The sequence below is a fragment of the Sander vitreus genome, chromosome 15, assembly GCF_031162955.1.
Source record: "Sander vitreus isolate 19-12246 chromosome 15, sanVit1, whole genome shotgun sequence".
Taxonomy (NCBI): Eukaryota; Metazoa; Chordata; class Actinopteri; order Perciformes; family Percidae; genus Sander; species Sander vitreus.
Window position 1 is genome coordinate 17,099,734 of NC_135869.1, and position 20,717 is coordinate 17,120,450.

Below are 20,717 nucleotides of genomic sequence, written 5' to 3' on the forward strand. Positions count from 1 at the left end.
ATTATGAAATTGTATCATTGCTCATGTCACTGTGGACTGCTAGCAGTAGGGGTACACTGACTCTGGGGGTTAGGACATTAATCCTCCCTATTACAGAGGCTCTGCATGGTCTGGCTGCAGGAAGGTGGGAAATAGGGATCCTGTGTATTCCACTCAGATACATTTTCGGATGTCAAATAGAATTCTGATGTGGTTGCATGAATGGGATAACAAATTCAAAGTTACTGCTGAAAATAGAGGGTTTGATATGTTTAGCTCAGAATCTGTGTGAGTGAAAATGGTTAAACAGATGGAAGTAATAAAGGGTGGAGGCGGATTTTAAAGGAAGAAATATGACACAAAAAATGTCAGCACCAGTACATCCCAACCCATATGGCAGCAAAGAGTAAGAGATGAGTGGAAGAAGCACAGGAGAAAAAATGTTCTAAGACTAAACTTTATGAAGACATCTATAAAATACAAAAGTTACTCATCTTTTTTACAACTTATTGTATGTCGAACCAAAGATGCCTTCATTTATCTATAAATTTGTTGAACATTTTGCAGTTGCCAATAGTATGTTTCAATCTATAAATAACAATTAATAATAAGGTGAAGAAGAAGAAGAAGAAGAAGAAGAAGAAGAAGAAGAAGATTACCAAAAAACGTGATACATATTTCCCCTAATGCTTCAATGTCTTCCCTTTGGGAAATTATGAATAACATTTCTTTGTCTTCTTGTCTTCTAATAACCACATGCTCTCCCTTATCAAGAAGTACCATGATAAAACAAACAAGGTATTGATTATGTTTATTTATTCATTAAATATGAATCTCTCTTTTTTCACAGTTCTGCTGTAGGAGTGGGTTTCTATGGAAACAGTGAGACCAACGATGGGGTGTACCAGCTGACCTACTCGCTCTACAATGCCAATCACACATTGGGTGGCCTCAACAATCTGGTGAGAGAAGCTTGCCAAGCTCTCTTCAATATACACTTATCACGTATCAGCATCATACATATTAGATGTGGTCAGTGATCAGTTACAATTTAAGAATTTTCCAGTTGAATTAGTGTGAGATAACCAGGCAATAAATATGTCAGTGTTGTTAATAACATTGGTAACATTGCTTGTCCCATGATTCGTATATATTGTGGCTTTTTTCAATTACCAAAATTTTTGATTAGCCATGACCCTTTTCATGGCCTACTCTACTTGGAAACAACAATTTACAGCTGGTAGACACCAGAACCCCTTCTCTATTAATGGGGTGTTTATTTGTCTCAAAGCTACTGTAGCACCTCACTGCGGGGGGTCTGTATCCATTTTTTGTCACAGTGAAGGAATTGAGGTGACTGCATCCTCAGGATTTGTAAATGGGTATTCTTTCTACACAACTCCTGACCTGCATTCAGGGAAGTTATTTGGGAGGCTTAAGGGAGGAGGGGGGGGGGGCAGGGTAGTCTGAACAAGACCTTGAGAGAAGCAATAATCTCAATGAGGAAGAAGAGGATTAACTCCATCTGCAGTGTTAAGCCTCTCCTCATCACTCTGTCTTGCAATCTGTAGTGTGTGTGTGTGTGTGTGTGTGTGTGTGTGTGTGTGTGTGTGTGTGTGTTTATGCATGGCCATGTGACTATCACACACTTTAAAGCCTCATATACACACATAGTGCATTCATGTATGGACACAAACAGATATGTGTACACTGTCATTGTGTACGCTGAGATTTAGATTTAATCCATTTGTAGCTCACACATTGATTTGAGTTAAACAATTTAGGTCATGATGGATAAAGGGATACTTACGAATAAAATGTATACTAAGTTGCCATTTCATTATATCCCTGCAATAAATCCTACAATCAAGACGGTTTTTGTTGAAAACTGTTAGAGAGGGGTGGTGATTTAAGTTTATGGTCATTTTGGAAGCTGTTACGCTCCTCTCGTTGATATAAATTGAGTGGATAAAATATTAGAAACATCTCTCCGTATAATTCAATGTAATTTTATTCATCAGCATCGCAAACTACATCCACCAAAATTACCCTAACGATGAATCAACACCTCTCTAAAGCAGGTTCAGTTGTATTGGACTGCATTAGTTTCAGCTTGGTGTGACAAATAACCTGGAAAAGTGGTGTAGTTTGCAGTACAGCATTTTCTTTGTGCTGTAGGAAGTTAACAGGATTCAGCTCTGATGAATTCACATCCTTGCTACTGACTTTCACTGCTCTATATTGGTATTGATTTGATCCTGTAGCATGGTGTATACCATGGCTGCATGGGAAACATGTATGCTCCCCAGGGAAATAAAGGCCTTCTCACTTGCAAGATCATAGCTTGATGTAATGTACTTCACTTACAGAGCTGATGAGCTGGTCGGCTGCCCATCCCATAAATCTAAAAATGCTTTAGTCTTGTGATTGAGAGAGAAACTTCTCCACTGATCTGTACTGGTTTAGCAAATCCTTCCTTTGCCTTTCTTGTGTGTTTCTATTAAACACATTTATTGGTTCATAAGTAATCACTTTTAGTGACAGTAGTTTTCTATACCTTAATGCCTTAAATAGGCTACATTACCTTTGTGGTATTTTACACACCGTGTTGATATCAAATTTGTCCAGTAAAGTACATAGGCACAAAAGTGACCAAATCTCTCTGATTCACAAGGCTCCTGTGAGGTTAGTGATTTACACCAGGAACTGTTTGGCACTACTGATGGCTAAGGCTATGGTATGGCTCTTCTTATCATAGAATATGCACTCTCACACACTGCGAGGGATAGGGATTTGACCAGGAGGACCCTTCTGTCTCTTCTAAGGGGGCTTTTGATTGTCCGCAAGCATTCTTTATTAGAGCTTTACTTTCTTTCTTTCTTTCTTTCTTTCTCTTACTGTTCAGCTCACAATATTAAGAGCTTGTCCGTGCTGCCCGGAAATCACATCGATCAATGGCACTATATCAGAATGTGTGCTTCCAATTTACTACCACAGTTACACTTTTATATGTAGCTCTTCCTCTTTGAAAGTGAAAGCTGTATTATGATTCTTGGAACAAAATGATTACTGCACCATACATCAGTTCCCCTGAATATCTCTTCTCAGTGTCCTCTTTCTTAATGTATTGCCTTGCTTGACTTTAAACTGCTGCGGTTATATATATATATATATATATATATATATATATATATATATATATATATATATATATAATATTGTTTTTGTTATTGTCACATTTAATACGGTAAATCTAAGATACATAAAATCACTGAAGGCAGAACAGTTCAGTTGCATGTGAATTGGCACTTGGAGTGCTGCTGCTGTGAGTCATAAATCAGTCTGTTTCATTTAACAGGTGTGTCCAATATGGAGAAGCCTCCTTGTGACCCGCTTTCAGTGAAAGTGAGCTTTAATCCATTTAAAAAGAAGACAGGACGGTCCAGATTAGGGAAATGTGGATCACCCAGAGCAGCTAGCTGATGGATCCCATTTCTCACACTCAGGCATACTGGCTTGCAGATAAGATCCGGGGCGTTGTGGCAGGAGCTGTGGGAGATGATGAACATAGAGGTGGGGAGTGAGAGCAGTTTACTGGCAATCACATATCCCCCCTGGGAGTTTTGGAGTGGAGGATGGGCCTGTATCTTTGCCTCATCTCCACATGGATACTCTTTCTTGCTTACAAACCATTAGAAGCATCCCTTTAGACTCTCTCTAGAATGTAATCAAGAGTGTTTAAAATGTTACAGTGTCAAGGAAACTAAGATACATTTTTATCTTCTTTGTGGTGAGTCTTACTCACAATACTTGAGTGTGTTAAAGAAGTCATAGGTTTAATGGCGGAAAGATTATATATAGATAAAGAAAGTGGGACTGCTGCAAACCGCTTCAGATTAGAATACAGAAAGCAACATATGTTCAGAATAAGTGGAGCCTCAGTGTAGTGATAAATATATTTGTCTAGCAAAGTAATTGTGGTGTGGGTGGTTTGTCCTTTTAAAACTAGGGTCCTCTTGCTAAATTCTTGTGGGATTAAGAGGTCCCTTACATTATATTTGCTGTTTAGAACAACATTTTTCCAGACAGAAATTGTAGATGTTGTCTATTTAATATAGAATCTCCAACCTTAAAAGAATAGTTAGACATTTTGGACGTATTTGCTTTCTGGCAGAGAGTATGAGAAGATCAACACCATATCATATCTCTCTGTTAAATACAAGGCTACAGCCAGCATCCGGTTAGCTTAGTACAAAGACAGAAAACGGGGGGAAACAGCTAGCTCTGGCTTAGTCTAAATGTAACAAGTTATTCCTACCAGCACTTCTAAAGCTCACTAATTGACACGTTATATCTTGTTTGTTTAATCAGTATAAAATAGGGCTGTCAGCATTAACGCGATGCGATTAAGGGCCGAGCATAACGCGTACATTTTTTTTAATCGCATGCCGGCTATTATTAATTTATTTTACACTTCACTCGGCTTTGCGTCGTGCCTAACAGGCTACTATTTTGACCCTTTGCAGCACCTTTACTTATCATCAAGCTGCCAAACTTCCTCTGCTGCAGGCTGCAGGCATGATGGAGAAAGACAGCCCCAACACAACTCTGAATGGCGCTTTTTATTTTCCAAAACTCCCGGACGGCTCGTAGACAAGTCGAAGGCCATATGCACATTGTGTAAAGCCGAATTAAAATATCACCGAAGCACGTCAAGCTTGAGCTACCACCTACGAGCTAAGCATAGTGGTACAGTTAACGTTGATGCTAGTCGCTAGCATGCTACCCACTCAGGCAAAGCACTATTTTGGAGAGTGCTACTTGCAGACCTGTGGATGAAACCAAATCCCCAAAAATTACTACAGCACAGCCTGTATGACACGGAGAAAGCAGCCACACTGGAACTGCTGCAAGGTGCTGCAAACGCTGTCTCATTAACCGGTGATCACTGGACGTCAGTGAGTAATCAAAATTAGAGTTAGAGTTACTAAACATTATATTGACTCTAGTAAGGATAGGGATTTTTAGTTTTTTAGTTAGGTACTTGGAGGAATTGTGCAAATAATGACAGATTCACACATTTTCCTTTTGTTTGCAGTAAATAAATAATTACAAATCTTAAAATCAAGTTCATAAAGTAACTTTCTTTGCATTAATTTGATTCCCAATCAAGATACACTGGTAATAATTGCTTTCCATTGTTAATATGTACTTAAAAACTGTTCTGAAATGCAAAATAATAGAATTTTAATCATGTGATAAAATTAGGGCTGTCAAACGATACATTTTTTTAATCGCTGAATTTCTATAGTTAATCGCGATTAATCGCATATTTTATCAAGCTTGACGTGCTTCGGTGATATTTTAATTCGGCTTTACACAATGTGCATATGGCTTTCGACTTGTCTACGAGCCGTTCGTGAGTTTTGGAAAATAAATGCTCCATTCAGAGTTATTGCTGCTGTCTTTCTCCATCATGCCTGCAGCCTGCAGCAGCAGGATGTGTTACGAGGAAATGGCAGCTTGATGATAAGTAAGGGTGCTGCAAAGGGTCAAAATTGTAGCCTGTTACGCACGACGCAAAGCCGAGTGAAGTGTAAAATAAATTAATAAATGCCGGCATGCGATTAATGTGATTTTAAAAAAATTATCACTTTTCCAGCGATTAATTATTAACTATAGAAATTCAGCGATTAATCGCGATTTAAAAAAATTAATCGTTTGACAGCCCTAGTATAAAAACATGAAAAAAGAGAATTCATCATTTTACAGTGGGTCACGTGCCAGACTACTTCTTGGCTGGCAACCAGCAACCAGCAGAGTCTTACTGTTCAGAGCCGAGAAATAGTCTGGCTCTAAACCTCCTGTCAAATGAAAATTTCTCGTTTTTACATTTTTGTACGGAATAAAAATGTAAGATATAACATATTAATTAGTGAGCTTTAGAGGCTGATTTTGTTTTTACAATTGGACTGAGCCGGGCTAGCAATTTCCCCCTGTTTCTAGCCTTTGTGCTAAGCTGAGCTAATTGGCTGCTTGTATTTAACGGACAGATATGAAAAAAAGGTATCTATCTTCTCATATAACTCTGCCCCATAAAGCGAGTAAGCACATTTCCCAAAATGTTGAACTGTTGTTTTCTGCAAATTACATACTCATGTTTCCACAAATATTGAACCCACTCCGTCAACAATCTTAACTGAGTATCAATTGTTTAGTGTTAGTCCATGTATTGGAAGATCTATCAATCAATTTCAGAGGTACAGCAGGTTTCAAGCACGTACTGTATTTTCCATTTTGATGGCAGGGTTACCTGTTTGTTCACATTTGCAGAGTGGCTTTCTCAGTGGTTCAAGCTATTGTGCCTGTGAAATGTGGCTATGATAGAGAAACAATTACCCCTGTCAGCATTAGGCTAAAATTGACCTTTTTCTATCTATTGATGCTGTAAAAGTGTATAGGTGTTTACTGCATCAAATTGTTTTTGTTCAAACAGAAAACATACTCCACCATGCCTCATCCCGCTCTATTCTTACTATCAAAGACCCCTGTGATAACAGGTCTCCCCGGTATTGTTATCAGTATTCCACTCTTAACATTGTTTATCTGAATAAAACACATGGTTGAGGAGAAAAGTTAATCTTTACTCGAGCGAGTTCTCCTTTGAATCTTTCACCTTTCTCTATATTTTCAGTCTTCTTTTCATGAATGAATTTATTCATGTTCCTGTTTCCTTCTGACCCTGTTTTCTCTCTGACTCCTCCTAACTCCCCTTTTTCTGTTACGACTTTTTTCTTTTTTTCTTTCATTTCTTCCATTCTCTTATTTTCATTTTATTTTCTAGGTTGCAGGATCTCTGGGCAATGTTCAAACTGGACTCAAGCAGCACCTGGAACGACTGGATGAAATCTTTTCCACAAAGTCAGACTACCTCCAAGCTCTGCGCTTCATGCAGCTGATGGTTAACAACGTCATTCGCGAGATGACTACTCTGCCTGATATCACCAAAGCAAATGTTGATTTGGCAGCCATTGCTGACCAAACAGCTTTAATTGAGTATTACAGGTAGGTGGAGTTTTAGTTACTCTCCTGGGGTGATTGACAGTATTTTATTTCATCTGTGAGTGGTTGAAGTAAACGTGCCTCTCAGAATGGAGCTGTAAGTGATCGAGAACAGACACAGAGCAGATGGGATTTTATTGATCCTCCCTCCGGAACACAGACCGGAAAAGCTATTTTCTTCTGATTGCTAAATAAATGAAAGCTGGAATTGAGCTTATTGTCCAATGTGTAGTTTGAGTTCAATGCGTATGTTCTAACCAATTGTTAGGCATGGCAGAGTGGCTATTAGACCATAAATGATTTTCTTACCCACTGCTCACATTGATTGCAATTATTATTTTGATGTGGTTTGAAAATAGTGTTCTTTTCAAAAAGGAAGTGTGAAAAAGAAGTGAGGCCAAAACTGAAATTCAATAAACAGAGAGAAAAGTAATAAACCCAATCAACAACAAAGTAGTCCAAATGAATAAAATATCCAGCATTCATTTAGGAGGGGGATGCTAATTTATGAGGCTCCAAAGGCTGCTGCTCCAAACTGGGAGTGTAATTTGACATCAGCACATAAAACTTCATAGTGCTGTTAAGCCGTAAAGTTTCACATTTGCAACCTGTTCATTACAGTACTGTAAGAGTAGTTTGAACTAAATTGGATGGAAAGACTCACAGGAGATATATTTAGGGTAGTAAGGTACCTTCTGCAGAAGGATTTGTTTGACATACATTATAGACACAAAGTTTATCAAGGAACAGAGCTTATTTGGATGAGCAAGCTCTGTAGCAATCTGAAGTTGATGTCATCTCATCCTGTCTGTCCCAGTAGGTTGTCGACTTAGTAGAAGTAAACTGTAAAATGTAAAGCTCTCATTCTGAAACACATTTAACATTGAAGTGCTATTAGTTCTGTAGTTTTAATTCAACTGATAAAACATATGTTGAATCATAGTTGTCACCAGCTGAGATGTTTCATTTCATAGGTGACATGTCAGTTCTGCAATACACACTGTTGACTTTAAGCCTATGCCCTCGGAATGCTCCTACTTATGTAACTGTGTGCTGCAAGATGATTAATTATACATTCTATTGCTTAGTTTACTTGTTATGAGTCTCGTTTCCTTGTGTATGGACAGTTGTTAGTCAGCTAGCCCCTGGTTATACACAAGGCAGTCTTAGCTATCTGTCAGTATTCTCTTAAAATAGTGCAAATAGTAATAGTCAGCAGATGGCAATTAAGTGGCAGTCAAGTTAAGAACCGTAACTGGCAGTATTGAAAAAAGTGCAAATAGCTTGGGGAAAAAAGCAGGTAATTCATGATTCATGACCTCAATTGTCTTCCTGGTTGCCATGTAGACTGTGTACCAGTAAATAATATAGCAAAAACTTCTGCATAACTCCGTAGTCATGGTCTTCTATTTCCCGCTGATATAAATTATAAAGCCCAACATAAATAATAAAATGAGAGGATTAAGACTTTATTTGGTTAATCTATTTGTTTGAGCATTAAACATTTGACTAGATTTAGGATTTTTTTTTTAATAGGCTTTATAACTTACATATTTTTTCCATATTTTCTTCTTCACTTCTTATTGAAGCATCTATAGTGATAGCAAGTCTCTGACTCCTGGCATGTCCGAGCACAAATAACCTCAGTAGTCTCACTGACATATTCCCATCACTAATTTAATGCATACATATTCCCACAAGGTGTGTGACACCAGATCTTCTTTTGGACTACAGTTGCCACTTTGTGCATTCTGACACCAATCTCCTGGGTGTTGATTGAATTTCATGCAGCCATTGAGCGATGAACAGCCTGTGGCAAGGCTTTATTGATAAAAAAGCAAATGTTATGGCCAACCCAGTGTTATTCGAACAACGGGAAAAAAATGACACCATTCTGTTTTCCAATATTATATTCTCCCTTCCCTATTCTATTTCTGAATTCATCCCTGTGCTCAAAGCTGCAGTTCTGTTAATGCAGATAAAGTGAAGTGGAGTATATTTTAGTGTTTATCTCCATCCATGTGCCCTTCTCTGTGAGCAGAGGAATAACCAGTCTACATTTTGTTTTCAAAGTCTATTAAAGTACATCTACACTTCTTTGCATAGCATGAGTGAATCATATTCTCTAGTGACTTTGGTGTACAGATTTACTACAATACTGCAGATACTTCACAGCAAGTTGTTGTCAGTAATACAGCATCTTCAGAATTCACTGTGTGTGTGACATCCTGAACATCAATGTCTTTATTTTGCTTTGTCATTACTGTCATTACTAACTTATGTACAGTACAATGCTACCAGGGCTTGTGGAGTTAAGAATGAGTCATGAGCATTCCCACGTTTGTGTGGTCACTCACACACACACACACACACACACACACACACACACACACACACACACACACACACACACACACACACACACATCTACTTAAAGTCCAGGCTGACTGTAGGCCATTCCTGTGAAGGACGTTTTCAGAGCTTGAAAAATTAATGCCTATGGATTTCTGGTTGTGAATTATTAAGCCAACAGCCTGGAAATTACCTGAAACAGATGGGCTCTACCTAGGAGACAAGAATACTGATATACAGCGCACACAGATCTCACACATTTGGTCATGAACATATGTTGGGCCAGCCCTTCCTGAGGCTTGTACATAAAGCGTGCTGTCTGCAAGTGAAAAGTCATCAATCAGGGTTGTTATACTGATGCTTAATTTTTCTGTCTTGTAGATGGCTGACCTTTTTGCTGTTGCTGATCCTGGATCTGGTCATCTGCTTGGCCATGTGCTTGGGGATGGCCAAGCAGTCTCGATGGCTCCTTATCACGTAGGTACCCAGAGTGTGTATGTGGATGTATTTGCTTTTCATCTTGTTTCTGAGGCTTTTTTCCTTCTTCTTTTTATGGTCGATCTCTGTTCTTATTGGCCTCTGCCTGGATCACAGACAGGGCATCAGTCAGCCTCTGTGGCTCCATATACTGTAGCTCACTCCATTAACAGCACCAACAATAGCATTACATCTTCAAAAGCACTGAGTTGCTAGAGCAACCTCTCTCTCTTCCGTCGTCATCCTTCTGGACCTTTCTGCTGCCTTTGACACAGTGAACCACCAGATCCTCATTTCAACACTCCAGGATCTGGGTGTCTCAGGCTCTGCGCTCTCTTTGCTCACATCTTACCTGACAGAACGAACCTTGCCCACTCAAAACTGGGGTTCCTAAGGGATCAGTCCTGGGTCCCCTCCTCTTTTCTCTGTACACCAACTCTCTCGGATCTGTCATTCACTTGCACGTTTTTTCTTATCATAGCTACGCAGATGACACCCAACTAATTCTCTCCTTTCCGGAGTCTGAAACTCAAGTAGCAGCACATATCTCGGCCTGTCTGACTGATATTTCTTCTTGGATGTCCACACACCATCTGAAACTCAACCTTGACAAGACTGAGCTCATTTTCCTTCCAGGGAAGGGCTCTCCTACCCAAGACCTGACTATAACAATTGACAACTCTGTGGTAGTCCCCACCCAGACTGCTAGAAACCTGGGTGTGACACTTGACGACCAACTCTCCTTCACTGCCAACATTGCTGCAACTACCCGATCATGTAGATACATGCTGCATAACATCAGAAGGATACGTCCCCTTCTAACACAGAAGGCGGCTCAGGTTCTGGTTCAGGCTCTAGTCATCTTACGTCTAGACTATTGCAACTCCCTCCTGATTGGCCTGCCTGCATGTGCCATCCGGCCCCTGCATCTCATTCAAAACGCAGTAGCTCGACTTGTCTTCAACCTCCCCAAGTTGTCTCACACTACACCGCTCCTCCGCTCTCTTCACTGGTTACCAATTGCTGCCCGCATCAGATTCAAGACACTAGTACTTGCATACAGGGCCACGAATGGATCGCCCCAGCATACATCCAGGGACATGGTCAAACCCTATACCCCAACCCGCCCACTACGCTCTGCATCAGCCAACCTGCTTGCTGCCCCCTCACAGCGAGTGACAACTAATCACTCAACGAAATCCCTGCTGTCCTGGCTCCTAAATGGTGGAATGATTTAGGATGGCCGAAAGCCTATGCATCTTCCGCTGAAGGCTAAAAACACATCTCTTCCGACTACACCTCAGATAAACATAAAAAAAGTATATATATTTCTTGAAGCTGCACTTTCATGTGGCTCTTTGTAGTTTTGCTTATTTAAAACTAATGTACTTGCACTTACTACTTGTTGTCTGGAGTTTGCACCTTCAGGGTTGAAAGCACTTAATTGGATGTCGCTTTGGATAAAAGCGTCAGCTAAATGACATGTAATGTAATGTAATGTAATAATGGCACTGCTCTTAATCCTCTCCTCAATGACTTGCCTTTCATTTCCACATGCAATTAAAGGCAACTATATAGCATGCTCAATCAAACCAATTTGCTGAATGTAATTTTTATATTTTATATCAAAATGAATCAAAACCACTGTCGTTCTCGTCCTTCTCTGAACAATAGAAAAGAAGTTTAGATTCCCAAGCTCTGAAAGGAATGGGAACATTAGGAGGGGGAATGTTGGATTTATTAAATTGCAACCATTCATTTAAACTAACACAAATGTCTGACAAGCAAATTCACAATTCAGACTTTCAATCCCATTTGCCCAATTTAGTGCAGCCTACATGTCAGTTAGCAGCTGATGCCCAGGATCTCTCTTCACATCTCTCTCTGATGGGTCTCGCTAATGTCCATTGATCGCACAAGCAGGATGAGTCTGCTCCCTTAACTAATTATTAAGTGCTCTCAGGCTACTTTTATTGGTGCTTTCAAGAAGCTCTGAGGAGTGAGTTGAGAACCGAAGCCTTTTGCAACCCTTTTACATCCATCATGGGGCCATTCTTTTTACTGGTTTATTCCCCTCTAATTCACAGTACTTTCTCTAGGTCCGGCCAACGGGTCAAGAATACATTGTGGTTAATAGTGGGGCGTCTTGGGAAAACAGTTTTTTTATGTCTTTTTTTTTGCCATAAACCACCTCCACAATGTTAAGACCCTGTTGAACTCTTCACTCTTTCCAGACAAAAGGGGGCATATAACACAAGAGGTCGACAAACCAAAGCTTGTGACAGCTTTTGATCGACAGTGATATTGCACAGTGATTGGCAGCCACGAATGGCAGAAAGTGCAGCCAGTTAAGATGTTGCTAGCGGAATCGAGCAGAGCAGAAATGACAAAAGACAGAGTCTCCAGACTTCTCTTTAGTTGTGGCCCTGTGAGACCTCTATTGAACAATGTTTTTGCTCCAACTTATATCTGATTAGACTATATCGAATAGATAAAATAGATTTTATAAGAGCTAGATCTAACAAGTGAATTCAGCTAGGAGTCATGAGTTAATTTATCTTTATATTACCCCATAATAAATCTAATTCCAGTCGTATCCTCTAATCCACAATGCACCAGTACAAAGTGTGAGTTGGGCCTCTCAGGCAATTACCAATAAAACGCTGAAAAAAATAAATCAAATTAACTAGGTGAAAAAGAGCTGGAGATCATCGGTACAAAGACAAGCTGTCTTTGTCTGTGTCTGTATCTCCCTGTCAACCCCATCTCTCTCTCTCTCCCATTTGATGTGTTCCTCCAGGATCATGGCTTTTGTAGTGCTGTCTATGATCCTAAGCTGGGCCTCACTGGGAGCGGGCACTGCTACAGCTGTGGTGAGAAAACAATGTATTTTTGAAGACATTTTTTTTATTTTTTATTCTTGCCACGCTTGGTTTTTATTTATGTATTCTTTTTTTGAAAGTCAGTTGGTTGTTTTTTAACCCGTAGAGTTGCACCCATAGACATCTTTGTGGGCGGTGGTGGTTCTTGTATTTAGTTTAATTTATTTATTATTTTAACCACCAGCTTCCTATTTCCCAAAGGTTTTACTGTCAATAAGTGTGTGTTCTTTGACATTTTTCCTGGTTAAAGGGTGTCTGTATATTATGTTTGTTTAGTTTACAACAGGCGCTTTTCTCTAGTCAGTGATGCAGTAAAGCTGATTACAAGTCCCTTGCGTTTTAGGTTTATCAACCCTTAGCCCCGCCATTGTAAACAAAGCTGTTTCTCACATTAATTACTAGCCTTACTTTCTTCAAAATCTCTTCTTTGATTGTGCTCAGCTTCATTTGTCTTTCAATCCTCCTTATTTCTGACAGATTGTTATGTCTTCCTGTCTGTAAACCATGTGTTCAGCACATCTGGGCTTAGTGTGTTTAATGGAGCTCCTATCAGGGGCACTGTCTTGGGTACAAAGAGTAAACCCTTGCTTCCAGCCTTCCTCCACGCCCACTGTCTCCTCTTCTCGATCTCCTTGCCTCCTGTAGATCATCCCATCTGTGGATTATCCCAATGGATTTCACATCTGGACAGCTGTTCTAAGTGATGCAGTGAAGACAAAATGAAGCAAAGGGGGAATGACAGCTGATTTAAACCTGAAATTAACTACACAGGCGTGAAATGGAGACCTCTCTTGTGGTTCTCTGTGAATGCAGAGCTTCTCTGCAGTTGTTAAATCTAATTACCAATGCCTCGGACTGTGTCTGTGGCTTAGTTTAGCCTGTTATAGTAGAACATGACCCTGCATTAAAATCAAATAGTTGAGTATAGCTTTTCTCCAGCATGCATCTCTCTGTCACTATCAGACTGTTATGTCCCAGGTGAGCTGAGGTATATTTGCTCAATAATTGTACCCGCCTTGTTATTAATAAGAAGACCAGTCCTCCACACAAAAGTAGATAATAAAAAGCACGGGTCTCCAGTAAACTAATTTGAATTTGGGACAGTATGCAAAACATGGAAGTAAACTTGTTGCACCTGTACCTCATTACTCAAAAACTACATGGTGCAAACACATGCTGCATTTGAAAGGAAGGTAGATGATGATGGTCTCCTAGAAAATGCTCAAAAATGTATACATAATTGATGAGAGGAAACATAGACAAAATCAATTCAATTTAAACAGCATCCTGTTATTTCCCCCAACTGTTAATTATGCATGCACATGGAAAATATTGAAGTTATTTCTTTTTTTTGCCTTGTTTTTATGTTCTGGCCTGGGGAAGACTAAGTGCACAGAGACTGCGTGACCTTGACCCCTGATCGTTTATGCATGCACATTAGCTGGTCTCCATGGATCAATTTTAGAGCATGAAAATATTTAAGAGATTTAATCCATGGTCAGCAAAGCAAGCTCTACATGGTCAATATAAGTCTGGGCTAGGGAATGCATTATGTCAATGACGGGTCCCCACAAAGATAGTGAAACGCTGTGTGTGTGTGTGTGTGTGTGTGTGTGTGTGTGTGTGTGTGTGTGTGTGTGTGTGTGTGTGTATGTGCATGGTGCTGTAATTCCACATGTCTGTGTCCATTTGTGTGAATATTTTCTAATCACAGGCTCACTCACTCCAGAGTTAAATGGTGAAAAAATGTTGTAAAATAAATAGTTTGTGTTGTTGAGAGATTGTCTATAACTGCCTAGTGCAAATTCAGTTTTACTCAGTTGCAGTAGAAGAATTTTAATGTAGTTCATGGCTTGAATAAATACTGCGCTCCCTTTGGTCTTGCGTACTTGTAAGATTACAGTATGTTGTTGTTTTCCTACAGGGCACCAGTGACTTTTGTGTGTCTCCAGACAAGTTTATTGTTAATCAAACCAAGGATTTCCTCAGTGCAGGTAAGTTGTCTCTACCAACAGAATTGCAAAGATATCAGCTCTCTGTCAATGCATATTAAGACACAATACTTATCTCTCTCCCGTCTCCCTATTTCTCTAACCCTCTAGATGTTGCACACTATTATTTGTTCTGCAGTCCGAATCTACCAAACCCTTTTCAACAGGTATTGACAAAATGTTCAAATTCTCAGCTGTCTGCTTACAAGTGTAGTTGTTTACTGAAAGTCACACAATGGAAAATGTATTGCTTTTTTAAAATTGTTTTTTTCCCTGTTAGATGCAAAGCTGCTAAACCATTATCGGGCCGTAATCGGATCAGTTCTGAAAAATGAGCCCCCAACACTAATTTAATTACTTAAAGTGATAAACTTTGATCAAAGAATATTTTAGTTAGTCTCAAAACATTAGCTGTATTTTTTACCCTGTGCATAATCTCTGCCTTGGGGTACTTTCACGAGCAATATCTCTTAGATATTTATTTAATTTACTGTGTATATATTGGCAGCATAAAGGCAGCTACTCTTTAGAGGCAACTGAAAACATCCTAAGGAACGATGAAGGGGAACTAAGAATCCTGATTTGTTTCTATGTTTAAAGGCATCAGCCTATTACTTCTTGCATAGTATATGACTTTGCAAAAAACGATTTAGACACCCCACACATTGCAAAAATTGTCTCAAAATTAACTATAGAAAGTATACAACTTACTTTCAGACAAAACCTGTGCAGTGTGAGCATCACAACCATGGAATTTTATCCATGGATGCTATTCAGAAAACTACTTAATTTCAAGGCCAGTAGACATATAATCTTGTTTTATAAACACCAAACTCCAGTTGCTTTTCATTGTATTTCTTAATAAGAATTGGTTAACATCTGGATGTCTATTGTTGAAGCTGTAATGGCTCTGAAATCAAATTTCGTAAGAGGCAGTAAACAAGATCATCTTACTGTACTTGACCAGGTGCAACAGGATGTTTTCAAATTCATTAACGAAATGATGAGGTCAGCCTACGTGATCAACTAAATTGTGGAGCACAGAGTGTGAATTAGTGCCCACCCGCTGAGGAGGCGGCTCACCTCCCCACTACACACAGTTCAACACTTGCATTGCATCATGCAATTTTAGCGAATGCTGTAAATGTGATCCTACTTCTTATGTATTATAATATTTGTATTGTGTCAGGATTTTTGTCATCAGCAGTACTGTATTGCATGTATTGAGAAAATCCGTAGAGGATTAATCCATGACCAATAATTATTAAAACCCACATGCTTAGTTATCATTTCAGTATCCATTTAGAGATTAAAATTATGCCTGTTAAGTAGGTAGGGATAATCTTCTCCTCTGATGGCCTAGTTGATATAAATATTGCTCTTTTGTTTGGGCTTGAGATTGGATTGGGGGAAATGGGAGGAGGGACAGTATTTGGTGGCGAAGGATAATCTGTCTGGAAAGAAATGTGTTCTCTGTAAAGTGCATTATAAAGCCTTCTTTAACACCAAATTGCTTGTTGACATGCTGCTCCCAAACAATGCTCTCCTTAATATGATCCTCTCTTTGTTTGTTGTGGATGTCTGTGCGTGTGATGTTGGTGGGCAATTATGTTTTCACAGTCTTTGACAATCTGCCAGCGTTCTCTGACCACCATGCAAATCCAGATCCAGGGCTTGCTGCAGTTTTCGTTGCCTGTCTTCCCCACTGCTGAGGTAATGCTGGCTGATGGGACTATTACACCAGACTGTGGAAAATTGTGTATCATTCTCTCCTTTTTTATTATACCTTTTTATACAGAGAGACCTTTTGGGGATCCAGCGACTGCTGAACTCCACCGAGTTCAGTCTCCACCAGCTAACAGCCTTGCTCGACTGCCGTGGGCTACACAAGGTAAGGTCAGATTCCGACCAGGACACTTTTTAATAGAGCTGCTTTGTAGCATAACTCACATCCGCTAAGAGGACCAACTTGACAGATTATCACCCCCCCCCCTCCCCCCAGTTTTTCTAATTTGAAAGTCTAACTTTACGTTTGCTGGTTTCAGATTGTCAGAGTTTTATCTGTAAAGGGAATAAGAATCTTAAAATCAGTGCTGATGAAATGAGTCTTCTTCGCTGCTGTGATTGTGACATCAGATGTAGGCTTTTAGATATGACAATTGTAATGTTGTATACTGCACGTACTCTAAGTGTGTCATTCTTTAACAAAAGCATAGAGATAAGGTAAGGTTGAGGGTGGGGGTGGGTCTGTCACATAAAAATGTGAGGATGCTCTAATAGACTTTAAATAATGCTCAATAGCAGTGACAGCACCCACAACCACACAGATGTCAAGACCGTTCTCTGAGCTTGTTAGTCATTACTCAAATATCAATATCAAAGCAAACAAAGAATGCATTTGTTGCATTTGCATTTGTTGCATTTCAGATAACATGCAACATGCATGTTATCTGAGTAGCATGAGGGTCTCAGCATTGAAAAAAGACTACATTGGGTTTGTGTGTATAAAGTCTCTGTAAAGGTTTGCATTTCTGTCAGTATCTCTGCTCAGTAAGACAGAGAGTTCACATTTGGAATAGAAATCTAATGTTGTATATAGTCCTGATTGACTCAATCTGCCCTTTAAATTACTTTAATGAAAGTCAATTAAATATCCCCAAAAAGTGACATAAGCAAACATGTTTTTGTAGTCCATCAGTGTGTCCATGTCATGTTTCTCTGTAAACCTCCTAACTTAAATTGCCATTATTTTAAACTTCAGTTCATGGATTTCATCTCTGTGGGTTTAGTTATACGCACATAATAAACTTGAAGTTCTCTTTGAAAAAAACTGTTATTTGTGAAAGATAATATTTTTACTGGATACTGACAATAACTGCAATAACTGTACTATATGTGCCCATTATTCTAGGACTACCTGGATGCCCTAATGGGTGTGTGCTATGATGGGGTGGAAGGGCTCCTCTACCTCTCTTTGTTTTCTCTGCTGGCTGCCTGCGCACTCTCTGCCATGGTGTGTGCGATTTTTAGAGTGTGGACACTAATAGGCAGCAGGTCAGAACCAAGAGAACCAAGCGACCCCCTTATCCCATTATGTACTGCCCACAATAACAAAGTGTTAACGCATGCACTCTCTTCACATTTCTGTCTTGGTGTGTGTGTGTGTGTGTGTGTGTGTGTGTGTGTGTGTGTGTGTGTGTGTGTGTGTGTGTGTGTGTGCGTGCACCACTTTCATCCAGGGACAAAGAGTATGACGACATAGATGAGGAGGACCCGTTCAACCCAGAAGCGCGGCGGATATCCTACAACCCCAGAAGGTCCAACATCCACAGTTTCTGTAGCTATACCAGTAGCCTCGGTAGCCAGGCCAGCCTTCATCCACCTCCGCAATCTGCCTCTAATGTCATGCCACCACCTGAATACATGTAAGATCAATTAGATGATGACAGTATATTTGTATTTATGTGTTTCATCTCTTACTGCCTTTCTTTTCCTCTCCATCACAGGAATCAGTCCATGCTGTTTGGAGGGGGTCCTCGATATGAGAACGTGCCGCTGATAGGGAGAGGATCACCACCTCCCTCGGTGCGTTGGCCCTACGAGGCTCTAGTGTCCCTAGTGTGATGACGAGGATGGCACTACTGACTTCAACACTGCTGCAGCACTAACACAAAGCATGCATGGAAGCACCATGAACTTAACAATACTTATGCACAGTATAGAACCTCACACTGTCAACACTTAGAGGGGAGAGTTTGCAAGTGATGGACTGCTCTCTGCTGGCCATTGACTGAAGTACATAACATTTTTTAGCCCACCTCTGTATGCAAATACACACTCTCGCCACTAAGCTTTTTACCACTGCCTTGGATTGTATTTCTAATTCTTACAAAGTAATGGTTAAGACAAGTGCATACATTTACGTATGTCAGAAATAGCAATGGGTTGTTGTTGAATAAAGACAGTGCAAGGATCTAGTGTTTAATGGTGGGACTAGTCTAAGTATGTGGTGTGTCTCTGGAGCTAAAGCTAGATGATATATTGTGCTGGTAAATCCACAGTTAAAGTTTCTTTTAGGTGAAGTTTCTTTTCTGTTAAGTTTTCTGTTTGCGTGGCTGACTCAGTGCTTGAACTGTATTCACAGCGTACCAAAGACTTGAAACCACCTTTTGAGCAAGAGGAAGAGAGAGAATGTGAACCATTGTTTAAAATTGTATTTGCCTCTGTGAGACACATTTCTAACAAGCACTGGAAGGTGTTTTTTATTTGTTTGTGTACAGAGAGATTTTTTATTTATTTTTTTTCGTGAATCAGCTCTGCAATGCATGTTACTACTGCTTTTATTTAACCAGTGTTTAGTAACTAACCCTTTTGTCATTTTTAATTTTTTTACTCAGACTTATAAAAACTGTAAGTTTCCCATTGTCTAACTTCTTACTGATTTTTTAAAAATTTCATTTTCATTCCACTCCTTGAAACACACTGTGGACTTACCTCTGTAATTACGCTTGCTGTACAGCTAGTTTTAACCTGTAACCAAACACCCCCTTGTAAAGCTGCATACAGTACCTCAGCTGTTAGACCTTTGACCTTCCGGCACTGTATTATCCACAGAGTGTTTTATGTGAGTGTAACTTATTCTGTGACCCCTGACTCATGCCATGTCTGCTCTTCACCTGCTCTTTAAGTCCCCCACTACATTAAAGTACCATCCCCTGATTTCACAACCTCCTAATTATAGACCAGGCCAGCTCATAATTAAAATAAATACGAATAGAAATAATGTTTAATTAGTTTTTTAAATGCTGTTGTTCAAATGCAGATGTGCTAAATTGTGTTTTTCAATCATTTCCCTTGCAGTACTCGCCCAGTATGAGGACCACTTATCTATCTATGACTGATGCCCAGATCAGACACTTTGGGACTGACTTCCAGGTGTAACCTGCTACCTACGGAATCCATTTTAGAGAAGCACTGTCTGAGACGCTGGGTTTATACCAAGGAGGCTGTCTTAATGGCATAATCTCGCTGTTCCAATCTGAGACATGAAAGCAGTAACACACCAATGCAGTGCTCAGAAAGCCCTGCATGCAGTTCTGAACAGAGGCGACCTGTACAGGTTCCTCTCAAGACTGTTGTGGATGTTGTCATGATGTATGGAAACACTGTTGCTCCAATATAAGCATTTCTATAAGCCAAATCGAGAGCCTTTGAACTGATTTGATGAAAAAAATGTTTTTCCTTTTTCCTGTATTCTTGTAGCCTGCAAGAATACGGTCATTTGGATGACTAAATATGACCCATAGAACTGCCGTCATTTAGATTTTTGCTAAATCCATATTCTTTGGCAGTTACTCAATTCCTTCATATTCTGCCTTTGTGCAATTTTTAATGGTGTTAAATGAAATCCAACACCATATTTTCAACTTTTCTAAATAATAAACAAATTTAAAACCATACCAAATATTGTGCTTTTGTTGCAGAGAGCCAAAGATGCAACTAATTTGATATGTGTGATCAATTTAAATTTTCTCTTTCTAGGTAACTGCCACAGGTTTAGGCATCTGATTGCCCTATTCAATGTATGACCTGCTGATCAGGGATCAGTCACATAGTCATAGCTGAGGGGTTTATCATTGTTTTTCTACATTTGTAGACCATATAGCAGTAGCATGTGGGTAAATGTCCCTGGATAAGCACAACAGAATGGGATTTAATTCACTTCCATGAATGTATCACTGTGCTGTGACACAGCTGGTAAAACATAAACTGAATTTGCAGAAGTTTAAAGTTGTTCTAAGATCAATCTACCCTCATTATCTTGTAAATGAGAAAGTCTTCTCTTCAGTGTTGGATACATCTGCTGAATGCTGTTTTCTGTGTTGGATCATGTATCAAACTAAACGTCTGATCATAAATTCTGTATTTAGACTTGTGTGTTGTTGTGTCCTTTGTTTATACTTTCTACTTGTAA

The 20,717-nt window shown here is 39.5% G+C and overlaps 1 protein-coding gene across 1 annotated transcript in view; it reads left to right on the forward strand.

The window, feature by feature from the left end:
* Nucleotides 1-20,628, forward strand: part of ttyh2l (tweety homolog 2, like) — a 29,658-nt gene extending 9,030 nt beyond the window's left edge. The window contains exons 3-14 of the mRNA XM_078269483.1: nt 830-941; nt 6,824-7,044; nt 9,775-9,870; nt 12,671-12,743; nt 14,677-14,746; nt 14,855-14,910; nt 16,364-16,456; nt 16,542-16,634; nt 17,655-17,797; nt 17,983-18,168; nt 18,250-18,328; nt 19,604-20,628. Of these exons, the coding sequence (XP_078125609.1) occupies nt 830-941; nt 6,824-7,044; nt 9,775-9,870; nt 12,671-12,743; nt 14,677-14,746; nt 14,855-14,910; nt 16,364-16,456; nt 16,542-16,634; nt 17,655-17,797; nt 17,983-18,168; nt 18,250-18,328; nt 19,604-19,684 (1,303 nt within the window). The 3' untranslated portion in view covers nt 19,685-20,628. The remainder of the gene's footprint in view (nt 1-829; nt 942-6,823; nt 7,045-9,774; nt 9,871-12,670; nt 12,744-14,676; nt 14,747-14,854; nt 14,911-16,363; nt 16,457-16,541; nt 16,635-17,654; nt 17,798-17,982; nt 18,169-18,249; nt 18,329-19,603) is intronic.
* Nucleotides 20,629-20,717: the final 89 nt, after the last annotated feature.